This window comes from Rhagoletis pomonella, unplaced genomic scaffold (assembly GCF_013731165.1).
Source record: "Rhagoletis pomonella isolate Grant_MI unplaced genomic scaffold, Rhpom_1.0 Rhpom_scaffold_00014, whole genome shotgun sequence".
Taxonomy (NCBI): Eukaryota; Metazoa; Arthropoda; class Insecta; order Diptera; family Tephritidae; genus Rhagoletis; species Rhagoletis pomonella.
In genome coordinates this window covers 13,694,186-13,710,812 of record NW_023458568.1, presented here as the reverse complement: position 1 = coordinate 13,710,812, position 16,627 = coordinate 13,694,186, and the positions used below count along the sequence as shown (strand labels likewise).

General features: G+C 42.9%; 1 protein-coding gene across 3 annotated transcripts in view; it reads left to right on the top strand.

Annotated features, from left to right (window-relative positions):
- Window positions 1-16,627, top strand: part of LOC118749250 (ceramide transfer protein) — a 112,930-nt gene that overhangs the window by 37,735 nt on the left and 58,568 nt on the right. For 2 of the 3 annotated variants that reach the window (XM_036484048.1, XM_036484050.1), the window contains 4 exons: window positions 2,757-3,064; window positions 3,131-3,215; window positions 3,266-3,414; window positions 3,482-3,542. In XM_036484048.1, coding sequence (XP_036339941.1) covers window positions 2,757-3,064; window positions 3,131-3,215; window positions 3,266-3,414; window positions 3,482-3,542 — 603 coding nt within the window. Of the gene's footprint in view, window positions 1-1,518; window positions 1,609-2,756; window positions 3,065-3,130; window positions 3,216-3,265; window positions 3,415-3,481; window positions 3,543-16,627 lie in introns of those variants that run through there. The other variant, XM_036484049.1, reaches the window with a different exon arrangement.

Below are 16,627 nucleotides of genomic sequence, written 5' to 3'. Positions count from 1 at the left end.
TATATATATATATATCTCATGATCCACTGATCGGATATTAACCAGATTAGTATGGGACCACCTCTGAGACACTACCTTTCCGATGCAAAAAGAATTATCGAAATCGGTTGACGTGGTCCAAAGTTATGCGGTAACATACATAAAAAAAAAGGAAAGGTAGTGTCTCAGAGGTGGTCCCATACTAATCTGGTTGAGATCCGATCAGTGGATCATGAGATATATATATATATTTTTTATATGGGAGTTGAAGTCGTTTTTTTTTTGCTAAAAATTACTTGTTTTCAATTAGAAATACCTCGTAGTCTCGTAAATAAAATCAAGCAAGTTTGCTAGGTTTCTGTGGAAACGAGGCAATTACAGGAAAATTACGATGGCAAGTTTTTGTATCTTAACTTGCGCCGAGTAATTTTGGTGTTGTTGAAATCAGCATACAAAGTTCTATGGACCCAAATTTTTGGAGGTTTTCATACCATAACGGTTGGTGTTTTAGATTTATACCCAATAAGTTCATTAGAGTTAAATTTCGGTTAGGATTAATAATCATTATGATTGTTTGTCAGTTGTAATATTATTGATTATTATAACTTCCCTTCGTAATCTGGTAATTATTAATTAGTTATAATTAGAAATAATGATTATTTGTATTATTTTTAAAAACCAAATGTAATTCAAGTCAAGCTGTTAATGATATAATTTTTAAATGTAACAAATATAATGATTAACAAGACTGATTACTGAAAATAGTAGAAACATTACCAAAACTTTACATTGAAAAAAAAAATGTAATTAAATTACGATAACGAAGATATATTTTTTAAATGTAACCAATATAATGATTAACAAGACTGATTGGAGTAAAAAGTAAAAAACACTAAGAAAAAACTTGATTTTTAAAAAACCAAATGTAATTAAATTACGATATTGAAGATCTAACTTTTAAATGTAACTAATATAATGATTAGCAAGACTGAATGGAGAAAATAGTAGAAAACATTACTAAAAATTTTAAATTAAAAAAAATCGAATGTAATTCAATTTAAGATATTGAACACGTAATCTTTAAATGGAACAAACATAATAATTTTAAAAGATTAATTTATATGCATTATATCAATTGCATCTTTACTATTTGTATATTTCTTCATATAGTCCCTTTGAATAAAGGATTTGTTTGAATTCCATTAATTTTGTTTAATATATACTGGCATTTCAATGAAACCATGGTTTATTTTGAATATTTGTCGATAAGATTTTTCTTTGGTGAGAATTTTATGTAAATATTCATTTATTTAATTTTTAATATCTATATGACCGTAAAAAATTAACTCATTGTTGTGTAGATCAGTGGAATCTTCTTTATATATTTAATTCAATTTGTATATAAAAACTCATTCCAGCACTACCAGACCACTTTTCCTACTACCTTTTCACAAAAGGGGATAAAATTGTTACTCGATTCTCTTTCCTTCTCAGATGCAACCTTACAAGGCAGTCGATTGACACAAATGTCAATATTTATCCAACCAGTATTATTGAATCATGCGTATCACGTACACCCCTATTCTGCAACACTTTCTTATTCGGATTTTGATAGGAATCGTAGAAATGGTATGCTGCAATCCGAATCGTATTTTCGAACTTTCGAAATTCGTAACAATGGCATGCCTGAAAACGAGCGAGTGAGAAATTGACATCTAGTTTGCGTAATTTTGTACGAAAACAATTTTGTTTCGGAACCGAGATAAAAATTAATCAAAAAGATGTAAGTCGATGTGGTTTTGGAGGAAATATTAGTGGTGTTCTCTGAACAGATAAATTTGCGTTTCGCATGTACATACATTTTTATCCACTGTTTTATATGAATGATCAAAAAAGAATGTCCCTTATTGAGAAACTTGGGTACAGTTTAGTTATTTGTACAATGGTTTTGGTTTGTTGTGTCCAAGAGCGTGACCCGAATCTAAAAACTTTAACATACACGTGTAAGGAAAGGATTAAACGCCTATCTAAAACAAATGTTTCAAATCTCCGAGCACTAGTTTATTAATAAATTCGGTTTGCACTATGCACTTTTTTGTAAATTTGGATGTGGATTCTGCGCAAAAATACTGTGGTTGGTGTAGCCGGAGTTATATGCACAATATATGTTGTATACCTTTCACATGCAGAAGCCCCTCTTCTCCGGCAACACAGAAAGGAGAATTCTACTTAGTAAGGGTTATAATCTCTAAACGCGGCCGAAGGCAACAGTTGGTGAACCTAACCAAATGCATATTTTCAATGACATGGAAGAAGCTGTTATTGCATTAACTGGATTGATTACCAGTTATTGATTCAGGTATAAGAGGAGTTATGGCTTGTGGTCCAACAATTCAAGCAGAAGCTCACATACATAGATGCGAACATGGTAACTACGCTAGACAGCTCCGCATAGTTTTGTGAATTCATTTCAATAACGCGCTCTTACTCCGCTGCAAATGCAATAGAATCCATTTTCTTCAAATAAGTAAAATCAAACAATTTTCCTATTAATAAGCACTTGATGAGTGTTTTTTAATTCCTTTCCACTTTGTTTTCCTTCATACAGCCGACCTCGAAAAACAACTGATAGCTGGCAATGCTGCACATGTTTAAGCACGGGTTCATGTCGATATTTCGTTTTTCGTAACGTAGCTACGGATGTTACGATTCGAGCCCTGATTTCGCAGCAATAAAGTAACTTTTAATTTTATTAATTTATTTCATCTAAATTGCAGGCTCACGATACAGACGAACTTCGGTTTGATGTGGTAGTTAATAATTATAACAATTGGTGTTTACGTGCGGAAACTCCAGAAGACCGCATTCATTGGGTCGAGGTATTGCAAATGTATAAGGAGGATACAGCAAGCACAGATACTACGTCCCTACGGCGTCATGGCAGCACCATGTCTTTGCAGTCAAATACAGTTTCGGTGGCCAGCGGCAACAGTCTAAAAAAAACACAAAGAAACTTAAAGGAAAAAGCAGGTGAAATAGAGACATTTAAAGATATACTTTTCGGACAGATCGAAACTCTCCAAAGGTAGTTTTAAACATCTTTGAAATGACGTAATTTTTCTCTTGAACTGTTTTCTGTCTTTAATTATAGATATTTTGATGCTTGTGCCGATATTAACAAGACAACAGGAAAATCCCTTGATCTAGGCGATGGCTTAAAACCAATCGATTTTAAGGTATTTTTATAAATATTCTCTACATTATTATATATTAAATTATAAATCAGGGAGAATCAATCACTTTTCGTGCCACAACTTCCGGTGTATTAACAACACTTCAACACTGCGTAGATATAATTGCTGAAAGTGATGATTTGTGGAAAAAGAAGTTGGAGAGGGAAATAGACAGGCGAAAACGAACTGAAGAACAAAATCGGTGTGTCATTATTTGTAAAATTAACGTAATTTTTCGTGTTACGAGTCTTTAAATCTTCATATTACAGAAAGTACAAGGAGGAGATCGAAAAAATTAAACGTATTTCATATCCAGGACCCGATTTTGAGGTAAGTTAAATTAGCTAATACTACATCGACAATTTATTCAAATACGTATTAAAATACATATTTTTTATTTGGCCATAATTTTTTTTTTTTATAAAAGTTATTAATGTTTTTGTTATTTTATGGCCTTATAACAATTATATTCAACAATTTTTAATGAGCTTGAGGCCGTTTTTAATGAAAAACTTATTGTGGAAAAGCAACAATAATGTGAAAAAATGGTAGAAGTGATAGCTATTTCGGAAATCACCACATTTCCTCATCAGACTTCTTTCAGTAGGCTTCGAACCGACGATCCCACTGACTCAGCCAGTTGCCTATGCACTGTGCTAAGTTCGGCTTGTAAATTATCGTTGCTTTTTTCCCACTTTTTCATTTGTTATGCCAACACAATCAAGCGCAGCTATTCCGCTGCAATTCACTTGATCATGTGTTGAATAAAAAAGTTATTAATTTTTTTTAAATATTACTGACATTTCAATGGTTTTAAAATCGCGTTTTGGGCTAATATTGTTGTACGTTCTATTAGTAATTGTTTGCATTTGTTTTTGGCTAATACTGTTGTACGTTCTATTAGCAATTATTTGCAGAAAAAAAAATTTGCCGAAATGCATCGAGACGAAAGTTATTCACGCTTTTCTCTTGACGCCCAATGTATTTTGTATGGAAAACGATGAAATGAGTATTGCAAGCGTGCTAGACTCGCTGTCAATCGATACTTGTTGAAAAACTCATACGAGGTAAATATCTACAGCAAACGTTTTCCTTACAAAATACATTGGGCGGCAAAAGAAAAACGTGAATAACTTTCGTCTCGATGCATTGTGGCAAAATTTTTTTTTCTGCAAATAATTGCTAATAGAACGTACAACAATATTAGCCCAAAACACGATTTTAAAGCCATTGAGATGTCAGTAATATTTAAACAAATTTTAATAACTTTTATAAAAAAAAATCATGGCAAAATAAAAATTAAAAATGTTAAGAAAACTTCATCTAAACAAATTCGAAAAATGTTAATAGCTATCATTTCCATAATAATTCTAATTTCGAATAAATTTCGAAACTTGTATTTTTCTTTTATCGTTGTGAAGTATAAACATAATTGCATAAAAAAAGTTCGGCCTTCGAAAAAATGGTGGCCCACTTCACAAATTTTTACTCTATAATAATATGAGAAGCCCCATAACAAACCGCAATAGTTCCATTTGGATAATTTCCTAGATAATTGAGAAAAAGAAACCACCGCAGAATGGCAATTTCGATTGCCTATTTCTAAATAATGTACCATTAGTGCTTGTGTGGAATTATAAAACGGCTTGATGCACAATTTACGCAGGTCAAGTGATTTTGGGGCATTTCACAGGGACGGGTAGACCATTTTTATTAGTTTAACCATTCATTTAACAAGTTGGAAAGTGTTAAAACTTGAAGTCAGATATCAGCTTAGTGCAAATCTAATAAAGTATCAATCCTAAGATGGTCGGCTCTACGTTGCCGGATTGACTCGGAGCATCAACTCCGACCAAGGACCAACCCCAGCAGAGACCTTTACTGCAGCCTGCTACTCATCTATCCTACAACACTCAGTGCCTGCGCCTGCACTAGGGATGCCAATCCCGGGATCTCGGGATCCCGGAATCCCGGTATTTTGGACGTCCCGGAAATTTTGAAATATCGAATTGATAGTAAGAATTTGTTTATGAATTTTGAAGTATGATTTTTGTAAAATGCCGTTTTGACTGCAATTAACAAAAAGCTTGAAACTACTTTTAAATTACAGTCTGAGCCTTTTTTGAAGAAGATTTCAATGAATTTACTCATAGCGTCGCTAATGTAAACGAAACAGAGAGTTTTAAGGAAAAGTTAGATAATTTTTTAGATCAATCTACTCAAAACTTCCTCAAATCGAAAAAAGAGAAACGTACTGGTAAAAGAAGTTCAAATATTTTGTAATGTAGGAGATAGGGGTCATTATCTTCAAATGGATTATGTCTACCTTTTGGCAGTTCAGCCTAAAAGTGTTGATGCCGAAATATGTTTTTCATCAGTAGGTTTTGTATGTAAAAACTGCAGGGCAAGCTTAGAAGACTCCGCTTTGAATGCTTCGCTGCTCTTATGAAAACATTTAAGTGCAATAATAACAACACCGGAAAAAAGGGGTGTGTGTTTTTAACCAGACCCACCTACCAACATGTATTTCGACCCGCTGAATCCGATTCTGATATCCGTTTGACTCGTACACCCTCAAAATTTCTCGTAAATTGCGGAAAAAATGGCAAAAAATTCTCCATTCGTCATTTCTTTATAGAGTAGAATAAACATGTTTAGAGAAATTGTTTTTGTATATTTTTGTTTTATGTTTTTTTTTTATTTATCGTTACTTTCAAAAGTACCTGGTATTTAAATTATTATTTGTGATGTATACGTTCCTCAATCACATGTTTTTTTAAATACAATTAAAAAAAGGTTTTACTTTAAAATTGGTCTGATTTAATAAATATCGCTAGCGTAGAGTGCAAAGTTGCTAAGTCCTAATTTAAAAATTGTACAGGAGAGGAAAAAACTTCGTATAGCCATTTTCTTCAAGTATTTCGCAAAACTTTGAATACAACATTTTGCCTGTTTAAAGCAAAGCAAAACTCCATACGAATCAGAGGGATTCGATCTTTATTAAAAGATTTCGAACTTTTTTGGCTTTATCGAATTTGCGGAGCTTTTTTTTGGCCTTAGCAAATTTTCCTTTCATTGAATAAAACAAGGACCTTTACCCTTTTCGAAACGATGCAATATTAATTTATCTAGCCTCCTGTATCAAAATATGATTTTTCATTAAAAGTGAAGTTAGCAACTTTTCACTCTAAGCTAGCGATATATGAGTTTTACAATCAGTTTATCGTAAATTTTAAATAGTTTTTTTGCATGGTATGTTTAAATGCTCTCAGATATTGAATTTTTACTCATATTCATAAAATTTATTACTCAATTTCCCGGGAGTACCTACAAAATATCCCGAAATCCCGGGATCCCAATTTTCCTGATATTTTGGCATCCCTAGCCTGCACCAGTGCCAACGCCAATGCTAGCAGCAACCCCAAAGCAGCCGCCCATGTACACACCGTCCCCGACGCAAACAAAGGTGATAACACCAGCGGCAGGACCATCACATCCACATCCAGCTCAGCAAGCAGTTCAGGCAGTGCCAACTCAATGAAACCATTCAGTTCAATTGCAACGGGCTTCAATGTAAGATCGCTGAGATACTCAGTTTTATGAGGCGCAACAATAGCTCAGTCGCGGTGGTCCAGGAAACAAAAATCGTTTCCGGCTTGCTACTGAGATTGATGTCGTCAACGTATAGTTACCTCCCGCCACTAGTTGTCCAGCAGGATACAGCTCGAACATAAGTGAGCATCTCAAAGGCGGTACCCGGGTAGTGTTAGGATATCTTAATGCGCCCACGAACTCTACTCGCTGAACGAATTGACGACTCAACGTCCTGCACTGTAAACGACGATGCCTTCACAAGGGTTGCGGGTGACCGCTTCAGCTCGCCAGACATCACTATAGCAAGCAGGGGTCTGATAAATTGCATTGGTGTAAACCAGTTGTTGTTGTTGTTGCAGCGGCACTACTAAGCCCCGCCTATTTCGGTTCATCCTTCAATCATTGTCGTCAAGCTCAACTAACTGTCGAGTCTGGACAGGTAGCTGTTGAGACGGCTCTTGGCAGTTGAAGCTCCGTCACTTCTACAGGTGGTGATTGGGCTCCGATCACGGCATTCATAGGCCGGGAGTTGTTTTTGTTGTAGCGGCTACTAAATCCCAGGTCGGTTCATCTATCAACGGTGTCGTCTGTTTCAGCTAAGGGGAGGTTCAAGAAGTGTGAAACTTCAACAGGATATGTCGATAGGGACAGGGGCGTTAGCTGGGTGGGGTTGTGGGGGGCAAGCGAAGAGGAGCCGTGAGTCATGTGGCCAATCTTCGCATGCCGGGCACTGGTTGGGCACATCCTCGTTTATTCTGCTCAGGTATGAGTTCAGTCTGTTGCAATAACCAGAGCGAAGTTGGGCTATTGTGGAGCGGATCTCTCGAGGCAGCCAAAGTTCTGTCCCGTCCACGGCAGGTTGTTGTGTGCCCAGAACGGCATTGACAGGTCGAGAGTCTACATAACTTGAGACCGAATCCCTGTAAATGTCGTTCAGGGCCTGTCTGTATGTCGTCGAGTCCAGTGGTTGGTCTAGGTTAGGTTAGGTTAGGTTGATGTGGCAGTCGGTTCAATTTACCAACTCACTTAGACCTTTTGAAGGTCCATTGTGGTACCACTGCAGAACACGGGAACCTCGGTGACTATTCTTCAGAGAACCAATTTGAGGCTCTTATAAAGCGTAGAATCGGTTTTATTCCTACGCGTGATAGTTCCGTAAGAGAGCTAAAGAAGGGCCTGCCTACAAAACCTTGCTCTCCTCTTGGCCAAACCTGGCCAGCTGCAGAAGAAGTGCTCTACGGTTTCTTCCTCTTCCTCATCTCTGCAACTTCTGCAATATTCGTGGGAGAAAATTCCTAGTCTTGAAGAGTGCCTGCCAAATAGCCAGTGACCGGTTACACAAGCCGTGACCTTCGCAATGTCCTCTCTTGAGAGGCACAGCAACTCTTTCGTCTTTTTCTTTTCTATTTGCGGCCAAAGCAGCCTGGTTGTTCTACATGTGCCCTCCTCTAGCCATGACCTGTTGGCCTCTTGGATCATGCTATTTCGAAGTTCCAATTTGCAGGTTGCCATGGGTATCCCAATAGTGCCCCTGTTTTCACATAGGGGTAGATTCGTACCTTTCCTGGCTAGCTCATCAGCCCTGCAGTTTCCTTCAATATCTCTGTGTCCCGGAACCCATATGAGGCTGACCTTGAACACGGTGCTAATATCGTTTAGAGCTGCGAGGCATTCCTGCGCAACCTTCGACCTCAGCATTACCATGTTCATTGATTTAATGGCCGCCTGGCTATCCGAGAAAATATTAATCGTAGTCTTCGTTACGGCATGTGTACTAAGGTACACAGCCACCTCTTTTATAGCTAAAACTTCTGCCTGATAGACACTGCAGTGGTCCGGAATTCGGACGGATAGTTCCAGTCCTAGTTCCTTAGAGAAAACTCCGTAGCCAACCCTATTGTCTAGCTTGGATCCATCTGTGTAAAAATTCAATTCCCCCCGTCTCCATGGTCTTGGCGTTTGCCATTCTCCTCTTGACGGGATGCTCGTCTTAAAGAGCCTATTGAAGATTGGTTTGGGAGCGGAGTAGTCGACTTCTTGGTTGTAACTACCCAGAGTGTGAAGTATGGAAGCGTGACCAAACCGCCGATCCTTCCATAGCACCATACTTCTTAGTTTGAGCGCTGAATCGGCGGCCGCGTATTTTCCCACCAGGTTTATTGCGGGTAAATTGGTAATCACCTCCAGCGCCTTATTTGGGGTGGTCCTTAAGGCACCCGAAATGCATAGAAACGCTGTTCTTTGGACCTTACTCAATAGTTTTAGGTAACTTGCCTTTTGAGTTGCTGGCCACCATACAAGTATTCCATATAAGAGTATTGGCCTGACCACCGAGGTGTATAGCCAGTGTGTAATACGAGGTGTTAACCCCCACTTGATTCCGACCGCTTTTTTGCATGTGTATAATGCAACGTTGGCCTTCCTTACTCTTTCCTCTATATTAGGTTTCCACGTTAGTTTCCTGTCTAATATGAGTCCTAGATACTTAACATTCTCCTTCAAGGATATCTCCACACCCAAAAAGATTAGCGGGGAGACAATGGGAGGCCTGTGTTTCCTTGTGAAGAGAATTGCTTCGGTTTTCTCGGGGTTTACTCCGAGTCCCCTACTCTCTGTCCAGTTCCTAAGCGTGGCCATGTTAGAGCGCAGAATCTCCATTAGGGTATTTGGGTATTTGCCTTTGACGGCAATTGCCAGATCGTCAGCATATGCTGTGACATGGCAACCCCCCCTCTCTAGTGCCACCAGCAGAGAGTTCACCGCAAGATTCCAGAGAAGAGGGGAGAGAACCCCTCCCTGAGGAGTGCCTCTACAGACCTTTCTGCTTATTGTGGTGTTGCCGAGCTTAGCGGTTATCGTCCTGCTGACAAGTATAGACTCGATCAGCACCGCCACATTCTGGTCAACTCCAAGCTCTTCTAAGGCACCCGTTATGGCGCTTGCGTTAATATTGTTGAAGGCGCCTTCTATGTCTACAAAGGCAACCAGAGCGTACTCTTTGTCGAATAAACTTTTTTCCACCAACCCAACGAGCGAGTGCAAGGCGGTTTCCGTGGATTTGCCTTTCGTATAGGCATGCTGCGCTGGGGAGAGCCTACTTGTTGGTATCACGCCCCGTACATAATCATCCACTATCCTCTCTAAAATTTTGAGAAGGAAAGACGTAAGACTGATGGGTCTGAAGTCCTTAGGGTTGGTATGAGAGGACCTGCCCGCCTTGGGTATAAAGGAGACTTTTGTCTCTCTCCAGCCTAGCGGGATGTAGCCCATGTTAAGACAGCTTCTTATAATAACCACAATGAACGGAGAGATAGTACCCCGTGATTGCTGTAGCTCTACCGGGTGTATTCCATCAAGTCCCGGTGACTTGTAAGGACCAAAAGTCTTAATAGCCCATTCAATTTTTTCGTTTGTAATCAGTCGGTTTCCCAGATCAGATAGCCCCCCTTCATTCTGGGGGTCATTAGGTTCCACCGGCTTGTTTCCAGGGAAGTGTGTGTCCAGGAGGAGACCTAAAGATTCCTCGCTCGTCGTAGTCCATGAGTTCCCTTGACCCTTGAGATAGCCAAGGTTGCATGGCGACTTTGCGAGAATTCTTCTTAATCTGGCCGCTTCCGTGGTTTCCTCAATTCCCTTGCAGTAACTTTGCCAGGATTTACGTTTCGCATTTCTAACTGCTTTTTTGTATATTTTCAGATCAGCCTTGTAGGCTTCCCAGTCCTCTGCTGCTCTCGTGGCTTTGGCCTTGTTGAACATTGACCTATTAGATTCACGTAACAAGGATAATTGTTTCGACCACCAAGGTGGTTTGCTTTTTCCCCTGTATCGAACAACCGGGCACCCGGCTGACAAAGAACTATTCATGGCTTTAGTAACCTGATTAACCAACCCCTCCAGCTCCACCTGCGTGGCGGGGTCTCGGGGAGGTATCTTTGGCAGTAAAGTCCTTAATTTATTATTGTAAACCCCCCAGTCGGTATTTCTAACATTTCTGAACTCCCTTACTTGGGGGGTCTTAAGATCTATTTCGAATTCAATATAACGATGGTCAGAATACGATTTTTCCTTCAGTACTCTCCATCTCTTGATTTTATGGGCAAACATGTCTGAAGCCAGGGTTATGTCCAAAACTTCCTCTCTACTCTTTGTTATGAAGGTCGGCTCTGAGCCTAAATTCAAGACACTAAGTTTGTTCCCTAGAATGAAGTCTAGTAACGACTCACCTCTAGCATTCGTGTCCGTACTCCCCCACATCAAGTTGTGGGCATTAGCGTCGCAGGAGGCAACCAGTGGTTTGTTCTTGAAGGCTGCTTCCTCGGCCAAGGTCCGAAACCCGTCTGGTGGCACGTCCTTGTCATGGGCCATGTAGGCAGAGGCTACCCAAAAGCTGGTTTTGTCCAGCTCAATGCTTGCCACTACCAGATCGCCGTCACTAAGCTGTGGGAGCAGGAAGATGTTTAAGTTGTTCCTTGCTAATATGCAAGCTCGAGTCTTACCTGCATTTTGTGCGGCAATAAGCTTAAAGCCCTTCATCCCAAGTCCGCAGATTGTATTGCCGTGTATCCACGGTTCCTGGATGAGGGCAACGTCGAGTCCACCGGCAGCCAGGCGGACCTCAAGGTTCGCAGACGCGAGTTTAGAGTGGTGGAGGTTGATCTGGATCAGCTTCATCAGAATCTGTCCGTTTTACCTCCACCATCGTGACATCCACGTCCGCCTCTTCGATCTCCTCACCCTCGGTGTCATCGGCGAGGAGGTCTTCTTCATAGAATAATGGCCCCAATCCGGATAGCCTCTCCGAGTCAGATGAGCATTGGCTGCTGGGCAACCCTTCTTCACCACCGCTGCGCAGGCCGGACTTGTCGCTCTCCTCACTAAGGTCCAAGCTCGACTCGTCGCTGCGGTAGATTCGAATGGTTGCGTCATTGAACCCGAATCTCACCATCCAATCCTTTTGCGCCAGTGGGGCTAGCGATTCGGCGTTGAGGATCAGCAACACCTGCCTTCTATTCTCTACTGGCTCCTCTATCTTCCCTACCCTCCAATTATGACTTGGCAGGTCCTTATTACAGGCTCTGAAGATCCGCTCAATTCTGGTGGTTGGTCTATGTAGTGCTGGTCTGCGTCCTTGTATTCGAATAGATGCCCCCTGACGTGCCTGGGCGGAGGCTCCTCCTGTAGCAGAGGTCTGTTTGGGTGTTCGCTTCTGTGGCACCCCACCAGAAATTGCTTACAAAGCATTTTGTTGTGTTCCCTAACTCGGAGCTCTAGCGCCTCGCTGTGTAGGTGGTGCTCAGGCGTCATCAGAAGGCACCCAGTCGCTGTCCGGAGTGAGGCGTTCTGACAAGTCTGTAGCTTCGTCCACTGCGTCCAACTAGTCCCCGGCGTCCAAACTGGCGCAGCATAGTTTAGAACCGGCCGGCCAATTGCCTTGTATGTTGCCAGCAACGTTCCTTTGTCTTTGCGCCAAGTGCTGCCGGCAAGCGATTTGAGGACCTTGTTGCGGCTCTGTACTTTATTGACAACTGCGGTTGTGTGCGTGGAGTAGGAGAGCAGGCTATCGAAGGTGACTCCTAAAATTTTCGGGTTGTTTACAGTCGGTATTGGTGTGCCATCGACGTGTATACCTAATTCTAACCTGACCTCCATTGTAGAGGTGGTGAAGAGGGTCGCCGTTGATTTCGTTGGGGAGAGTATTAGGCTTCTTGCAGTGAAAAAGCGAGAAAGGCTGGGGAGATAGTCGTTTACTTTTGAGCAGAGGTCATCAATTCCATTCCCCGACTCCAAAATCAAGCAATCATCAGCGTATGAGATCAGCGAAACTCCCTCAGGTGGCTGGGGACTCTTCGAGATGTAGAAGTTAAATAATAAGGGGAGAGAACACCACCTTGTGGAACCCCTTGTTTAATTCTTCTTGGTTTCGAGGTTTGATCTCTGAAGATTACTGACGACTGTCGACCAATCATATAATTCGCCGACCATCGCTTCAGTCCCTGTGGTAGTGAGGAGACCTCAATGTCTTCTAGCAGCGTGGAATGGCAGACGGTGTCAAACGCCTTTGACAAGTCCAGCGCTACCAGGACCGTTCTTTCACAGGGGCGGTTTCGATTTAGGCCACGAGTTATTTGGGTGTTTATTTCGTTAAGTGCTGTTGTTGTGCTGTGCACTTTACGGAATCCGTGCTGATTCTTCGGTGGGGTCAGGTGGCAGGTGAAGTATGGGAGTATCAGGGCCTCTAGTGTCTTCGCGACCGGGGAAAGGAGCGTTATCGGGCGATAAGAGTCTCCTTTGTTGGCGGGCTTCCCCGGTTTCAGCAGTGGGCCCACTCTCCCTGATTTCCACACAGTAGGAATGATGAGAGTGGCCATTGACAGGTTGAGGATCTCCGTTAGGTAAGCTACTCCCGTAGGCCCCAAATGTTTCAGCACCAACATACAGATTCCGTCGGGTTCAATGGCTTTGGAGGCTTTGGCCTTCCCGATAGCCCCCTTCACTTCACTGCTGGTGAAAACAAGTGGTAACTGTTTTTCGGCAGCTTGTGCAGCCTCCTGGTCACTCGACGTTTGGCCCTGTCAATCGAAGGATGCAGTGTGAATTGCCTACTGAAGTAGGTTGCGCATTTCTTCGGGTCCGACGAAGCGCGACCTTCGAATGAGATTTCCACTTTGTCATCACGCTTCGTTGAGTTAGACAAGGACCCCACGGTTGACCAGAGCTTACTCACACCAGATGTGAAGTTACAGGCCTTCAAATGCTCCTCCCACTTTTTCCGCTTGTGCTGATTTACCAGTTGCCGAATCTCCAAATTAAGATCCCTCAGGCGATGGTCCCCGGGATCCGCCTGGCGTAGGTAGTCAATGGAATGGAATTGTGGGTGGCCGGAAAAACCAAAAACAAATTTTTCCAAGCACTCAAGCAGAATTGCCCATTGTACTTAAGCCCAAGAAACAGGATTTAGAGGAAAGGGGTATGTAGGTGGGGGTGGGAATTCATTACTCTGCAAAATTAACCAGACTCCTTTATGAATTTGAGCACTTTGTTGAGGGAAAGAGAATGTACGTCGTCCATTCTCAGTACATCCGACCCAAAAATGTAAATGAGTCTGGCGAAGGCCGGACAGCGGCAGAGAAAATGTTCTGTACTATCCTCGTCCTCGAAACACGATGTGCACAGTGGATCGTCGATGATGCATATGGTGACCATATGTCGTCCCCATGGATTGTGCCCCGTAATCAGTCCTACCAGGGCTCGTAGATCACTCCTTTCTCTGAGAAGACATTTTGCTACCACCCTGTCAGGCCTTTTCAGGAAACACTTGGTTTGTTTTTTGCAGGAGTCAATAGTGCACCAACAGCTCTCATGAGTTTTGCTTATGAGATCCTTGATGCACCGGATCGTTCCCGCTATGCTTGGCCCTACAATTGGCTCCGGTCCAATTGGGCGCTCCAGAGAACCGCAGTTCGCCAATTCATCAGCCAGTTCGTTACCTTGAACACCGTGGTGTCCTGCCACCCACACAAGTTCAAGCGCATTCCATCTTGTAACGGAGTTTAGCCTCAATTTACATTCCTGGACTAACTTTGAAGAGGTTCGAGCGGTTTCCAGGGCCTTTAGAGTAGCTTGGCTGTCACTGCAGATCCTGAATTTATGTCCGCGCCACCTTTCGCCAGTTATCCAGTCTGCCACTTTCAGTATTGCAATGACTTCCGATTGAAAGACCGTTGTCATTGCACCCAAAGCGGTAAAGCATCTGAAGTTTCCGTCCAGATGCCATCCAGCTCCAGTACCGTTTTCAGTCTTTGAGTCGTCAGTATAGAAAGTTTTCACCGAGCTTCCCAAGAGATTGTCTGGATCTCTCCATTTTTCCCTTGTAGGAAATCTAACGACGTACTTTCTACCAAAAGAGACTCCAGGTATTAGTTTGTCATTTGGTGCCAAAACCAAAGGATATTGCTCTGACAACCTTCTGAACAACTCTCTGTGCCCAGAGCTTCGATCGTCGTGCCACAGACCAAAAGAGTGCAGTCGACACATCGTTTTCATTGCCTCCTCTTGGATCGCTAAATCCAGAGGCGACAAATTCAACAAAGCATTAAGCGCCGGTCCTGACGTTGTACTCATGGCGCCCGTAATGCCTATACACACACTCCTTTGTAGCCAGTTTAGCACAGAAGTCGTGGTTTTGACCATGGTTCTGCGCCATCATACTACAGCAGAATACGTGACGATTGGCCTGACTAAAGCTATGTATATCCAAAATACCACAGCCGGTCTCAGACACGAGGTCTTGCTAAAGGTTCTTCGACACTGTCCAAAAACTTTCAGCGCTCGATTTACCTTCAGCTCGACGTGAGTTTTCCATGTCAGCTTCGTATCTAGAGTTACCCCTAGATATTTCACATCCACGGAAAGGCTTAAGCTTGCACCCCTAAGCACTGGAAGGTTGAGCCCTTCCAATATTCTTTTCCGCGTAAACAGGACTAGGGTTGTCTTGCTAGGATTGACAGCAAGACCCTGAAAAGTGCACCATTCATCAATCTTATTCAGGGTTCTCTGTGTTTTAAGCGTAGGTGGTCACGCTCATTTGCTAGTACAGCTGCTTCGGCCGGGAAATTTGGGCGGACTTCCGCGATACGTCCGGACGGTATGAAGCGAGCCGTTGCGGCAGTGACTACCCTGCGGAACTGGCGTTCGCCAGCATATACGTTTTTGGGTGTGGAAAGGGCGGCGAAGCTGCTCTCGGTAACTTCCGCGAAGTCGTCCCAATCAGCTTTGTTAAAGTTGGTGTAGGTTCGGTGGTCCGCGGGAGCAAAGTCGGTTGGCTTATTGATCGAGATGATTATGGGTAGATGGTCTGATGCTAGTGTTAGCATAGGTCGCCATGATATGCTATTGATCAGACCAGCGCTAGCAATTGTAAGGTCTGGAGAGCTGCTGCAGCTACCAACAATCCTGGTGGGGGGTGTCGTCGTTCATGGTGCAGAATGTCGAATCGTCTATCTGCTCAGCCAAAAGATTTCCCCTACGATCATTGGCCAGGCTTGAGTGCCAGAGATCGTGGTGCGCGATGAAGTCACCTACTACCATTCGGTTTTCACCTCTGAGTAGCGCACCTATATCAGGGTGATATCCTGCCGGGCAGCAGGTGACAGGGGGTATATAGACGTTAAATATTTCGAGCTCGACGTCGCCTGACCGGACAGCTATGCGCTGACATTCTAGGGTGGTGTCCCTCGGGTGATTGTCTTCTTCGATAAGCCGATACTGCACTGTGTGGTGTAGGATGAACGCTGATCCGCCACCATTATCTCGCGATCTTTACGGAGCACATTGTAGGCGGCGCAACCCAACAGAGTTTAGTTGTTGTGCAACTGCGTTTCTTGGACCGCAGCTATCAATATGCCATCTGGGGGCCGTGCCGGCTCTTCCAGTGTTGGGTGCATTACGCGAGCGGGTAGCGTTGCATAAGTTGCACCTAACCGAAGTGGAGTTCGGATGGAGTCGATTCTGCCAAACACAGCAGCAATATGTTTCTGGTCCGGGGAAGAAGGATGCGGAGCAATCCGGCTGCAAGGAGTTGCTCCATGGACGAAAAATGATTGAACGGTATCGCCTTATAAGTTGCAACGTTGCTTTGTCTTTGCCCCAGGTGCTGCCGGCGAGCGACTTGAGGACATTGTTGCGGCCCTGTACTTTGATAGCAACTGCGGTTGTGTGCGTGGAGAAAGAGAGTAGGCTATCAAAGATGACCCCTAAAATTTTCGGGTTGTTTACTTTCGGTATTGGTGGGCCGTCGACGTGAATGCCTAATTCTAGCCTGA